The sequence below is a fragment of the Phaethon aethereus genome (assembly GCF_964289735.1).
Source record: "Phaethon aethereus genome assembly, chromosome: 1".
NCBI classification, from domain to species: Eukaryota; Metazoa; Chordata; class Aves; order Phaethontiformes; family Phaethontidae; genus Phaethon; species Phaethon aethereus.
In genome coordinates, this window is record NC_138575.1 from 64,585,302 (window position 1) to 64,589,805 (window position 4,504).

Consider the following 4,504-nt stretch of genomic DNA (forward strand, 5'->3'; position numbering starts at 1 on the left):
CCAGCTGCACACACCAGCCCCACGCCTGGCTGTCTCAATATAAGACCTGGCCCCCAGGTGCTGAAGCTTGCGTGAACTCTCCCTGCAGCCAGAAATAGTTTTTACTTACTGGAAAAATCTCCTTTTCTTCCAAACTCTGCATGTTTGCATCTGTCCTCTCCTCTCTGCCTGGTTTCTTCTTTTTCAGACTAACAAAACCCCCTTCTTCAGCGACTGGCATGCCCCTCGGTGGGCTCTCGCTTACCTTCTCCTGCCCCCGAGGAGGCTGGCAATCACAGCCCGCAGCCCACATTGCTGGAAACAGCTTTCTCCCATATGGTGGATGGTTTCTTCTGTCACGGCAGGGAAGAACAGGGGAAGATGGTTTGTACAAGGACGTCGTTCCACGGAAGCATTGCAAAACTCTACCCAAGCTCTCCATCTCCCAGCCCCTGTCCTGCCCGAAGGCCACACACAACCACCCCATAAGCTGATGAAGCTGTTGAGCAAATTTAGGCAATGTAGCAAGGACCAAGACAGGGTGACAGCTGGAAGTGACCAGTATTCAGTCCCTGCCCAACCTCACGAGTCCGCAACATGGAGGCAGCAAGGGGAGGGTGATTGCGGGGTGAAGGCTGCCTGTGCACGGCACCCACTGGGTGCCACAGCCAGGGAACAAGTCTGTAAACCGAAAAAGATCTCTATATAATCCCATTCAGCTTAATCAACAGCTTAAAACAGAATTTCTGTTATTATTTATACAAATAATGCCCAGATTCATGTTTATGCAAAGAATAAACACGGATGCAGATCTCAGAGCTGGCAAAGGAGCTCTCCAAAATCACTGCAGTTTTCCAATGCAGTGGTATTGATATCAGAGGAAAGCAATTAACTGTTGTATACCACTTTCCCTATTGAGAAAGGTGTGTGGCAAATAACTTGCTGCCATCTGGTTTTTGGGGTTTTTTAATTTAAAAATATTATATATATTCAAGAAAAGTCCATTTAAGCGACTTTCACCATTACTTCTTGGCTGCACAGAAAGCTCTCTGCTCACCTGTGGCTGACAGGATTAGATCACTAATTTGCAAAAGAGTAACCTGTAGGCTCCAGCAAGAGATGGGACATGGAAACACACCAAATACGGCAGCTCAGGGACTCATTGCACTCAGCTGCCATTCTGATATTTGTGAAGGACCCTGATTGTGACTGAAGACAGCAGGCTTTAGGAAAGCTGGTAAGATCCTACACGCATCCATACTCTTAGTTCTTCCCACTCATGGCATGGACAACTGAGCCACTTTTGACTCCTTTGCCGAATTACAACAGCTTATACAGCTAGACTGTTTTCGAATAAACCATTAATTTTTGTTTCATCCTAAACGTTATCCCACCATCCACCAAGTTTCAAGTACAATGTCCCTCATCCAAGCTTTCCCCCGTCCACCCCAGTCGGAGCACACACCGCTGGGGCGCTTCTCAATCGCCCGGAGAAGTGCCAGCCGGCAGCGGGACAATCCAAAACAGCCACCACCACCTTCAGTCTGCAGGGTGGGAAGGGGGTGGCCGGGCCAGCGGCCGCCCCTCACAAAGCCCCTTTGCCTCACTGCTCACCGCCGCAAGCGCTGGCTCTGCAGCCCCGGTGGGACGCTGCCACGCGCCGTTGTTCAGCTCACCGCGGTCTTCCTCGCTGTTAATGTCATGGTGTGGTGGGGGGCTGACTTCAGCAGCTGCAGCACCCCTGCTTCTCTTGACCTAAACCCAGTGGGGACAGAGCAAGCACAGGGTGTCGCAGGGATGGGCAGACTTGACATAGAAGGATAGGATGAGAAGACCTGTCAGCAGAGCGAGCAGGAAACAAAGCGAAGTTCACTGCTAACATTAATTACAAAGCCTCCAGGATGCAGGAGCTCCCTGCCATTTACTGGAAGGACAAGCCATGTTTCCTGTCTTGAGCACCATGATGCAGATACTTTCACTTCTCCTCCTTCTGCATTCCCCACCCAGTCTCCATTTGGTACATCGGCACCATCACCGGCAGGAATCATCCCTAAGTTGATCCACTTACCCAGTGATAAGATCCACTGTATCAGTGGATCGAGTTAACTGTATACTTATCAGTGCTGCTCTCACCTGCAGCAGTGTCACTGCATCATGCATGCAAGGCAGCTACATCCCCATCCTAGTCTAGAGATAAGGTGAAGGTTAAAGTTTAGCACTTTCTGCTGGCAAAAGAATAGCCCCTACCAAAAAACTATGGCCCAAAATCCTTCAGGGGATTGATACTGGCTTACTGCATTACAACATGTTCTAAAGCTACTACTAAAACTGAACAAACATTAAAAAAAGATGTACTAAAGTGTAATTTATTCAGTGTAAATTCAAAGGAGATTCCGCCGTTCATTACAGGATCATACACTGGGCCTCGCTGCTGTACTCCAAGATATAGGCAGGGTAAACCTGGTGCTTCTCAAAGATGACGAAGATGGAAGGGTCTGACGGGTCATCCACGCAGCTGTCGTAAAGTCTGTTTGAATTGCTGGCTCTGGGTGGAGGGCGAAGGTATTCAGGGCTTCCCTGAACAAAGTCTCCAACAAGAACGTGAGCTACAAACATGCTGTAGCAACCACTGCGAGAGGAACAGTACTCGTGAGAATAGCTGGCGTCTCTGGCAAAGTAGCTTCCTAAGGACCAGAAAAAGCCACAAGTAAGACAATATATCAACCAAGGAACAAACATCCACTATCGGCACTTTGGCAGCCCCAGGTAGCTCTACACGCATCCTCACCAGGTGTTTCCACATCGGCTTATTTTAAAGCATCAACAGACTCTAGCCACATTCTGCCATCAACCTCCCAGTCCCACCTGTCCAGGAGCTTTGCTGAACAGCAGGTACCCGAGGCAAAGGAAGAGGAGTGTTTTTAGCCCCTCCTGAAAGGGTATGGCCGCTGAGGCTGCCTGCCGCGATGCAGATGCACACAGGTGAGAGTGCCCTAATGGCAGGAGCACCGGGGTCACCTTGCACCCACCCACCAGCCTGGCCGGGGTCTGCAGCCCATGCTGCTGCGGCCCCTGAACCCACACTTTTGCACTTGTACCTTTCCCATACATTGTCCCATGAGTCCCACAGATCCTCCAGTCAAAGTTCTGCTCACAGATGGCAGGCACGTGGGACAGACTTGTCCCATGGAACAGGAGCCGCTCATCCACCCATTTTGATTTATTGAGCTTCTTCATCTGCTCCTTTTGCCTAGGGACACACAAAAAAAAAAAAAAATGACATGTTACCCTGGTTCAAATGAGGACAGTTTCCCAACTCAACTCCTCCTACTTTTGAGTCATGGAGGAACAGTGACACAAACCACGCTCAGTGGGGTTACTGCCTGCGTTGCACTTCTGTTGGTACCTTGCTGCACAGCTGGCTTCTTCCAGCAAAACAAAAAGTTCTCAGCATCGCTATGGACTCTGTCAGCCACAACTTCATACCACATTAGAGAGTAGGGAGATAAACATCTCTTGGCTGGGAATTGGTCAGTTCCCAGGTTGTATAAATCCTGAATGCATAAATATGGTTATAAAACTGAGCTGTATGAAGCCACAGTGAAGACTGTATAATCTCTACCCCTATCTTTATCACATACATAAAAAGCCCCATTTATTTTTTGTAAACTCCTATGTGGAAGAGAAGAAAACAAAAAGAATAATTCTGAGATGCCACAGCTCAGTCATGGTAAAGGAAAATAACTTTCTTTTTGAGTAACACTAGTGAGACCCCCCCACACAACCCATTAGGTTATGCGATAAAAGGCTCATTCCTACGCACAAAAAAGAGCACAGAGACAACCCCAATAACCCGAACACAGCGAGAGGAGCCCCAGCCCCGGCCCTTCCCAGGGCTGCCCCAGGAGATCCTCAGCCCCAGGGCCTGGGGGGACACCCAGCACCGTGAGCAGTGGAAAGGGACCAGAGCAGCTCCCGGACATAAGGAGGGTGCTGCCTGTGAGAGTGTGGGACTTGTTATGGGACAGAGGGGAAGAGCATTTATTTGGGGGTTGTACATGACTTATAATGGGATGTTTATTTAACAGAGGAACTCTAAGTGGGAGAAGGGAGGGAGTAAGGTGGTCTGAGGAGGAACAAACATGGGAAAATAGATGTGTAGGGGGCTAGAAAGGGGTGGTTGTGTATAAACAGGCAACTGACTGGTCAGTAGACTTGTCTGGCCGTGCCCTATGCCTGATCAGACAGTCTGCCCTATCTTCTCATTAAACTCGATTTCTAACTCTTACCTGAGTGATGGACTCACCAGTCTGTGTGCACGTGTGTGTATGGGTGTCTGGGTGCAGCAACTGGGGTGGGACCTTGGGTCACAGGAGCCACACGTCCACAGCACCAGCAACTGCAGCAAGCGAAGGGGGTGCATGTCGGTGTGTGATCACTAGCCAATATCAAGCTGGACAGTGAGGAGGGTAGCTGGCCTTGGAACCAGGTTTTGGAACATACATAAGTCCGGGCCAGATGCTGG

The 4,504-nt window shown here is 49.6% G+C and overlaps 1 protein-coding gene across 1 annotated transcript; it reads right to left on the reverse strand.

Moving 5' to 3' along the window:
* Window positions 1-2,382: 2,382 nt before the first annotated feature.
* Window positions 2,383-3,625, reverse strand: LOC309403084 (protein mono-ADP-ribosyltransferase PARP12-like; the record flags this gene model as incomplete). Its single annotated transcript, XM_081997097.1, has 2 exons — window positions 2,845-3,625; window positions 2,383-2,556 (listed from the first exon to the last, which is right to left on the reverse strand). The coding sequence occupies exons 1-2, from the start codon at window positions 3,214-3,216 to the stop codon at window positions 2,383-2,385; spliced, it is 546 nt and encodes a 181-aa protein (XP_081853223.1). The 5' UTR covers window positions 3,217-3,625.
* Between the last annotated feature and the right edge of the window lie 879 nt (window positions 3,626-4,504).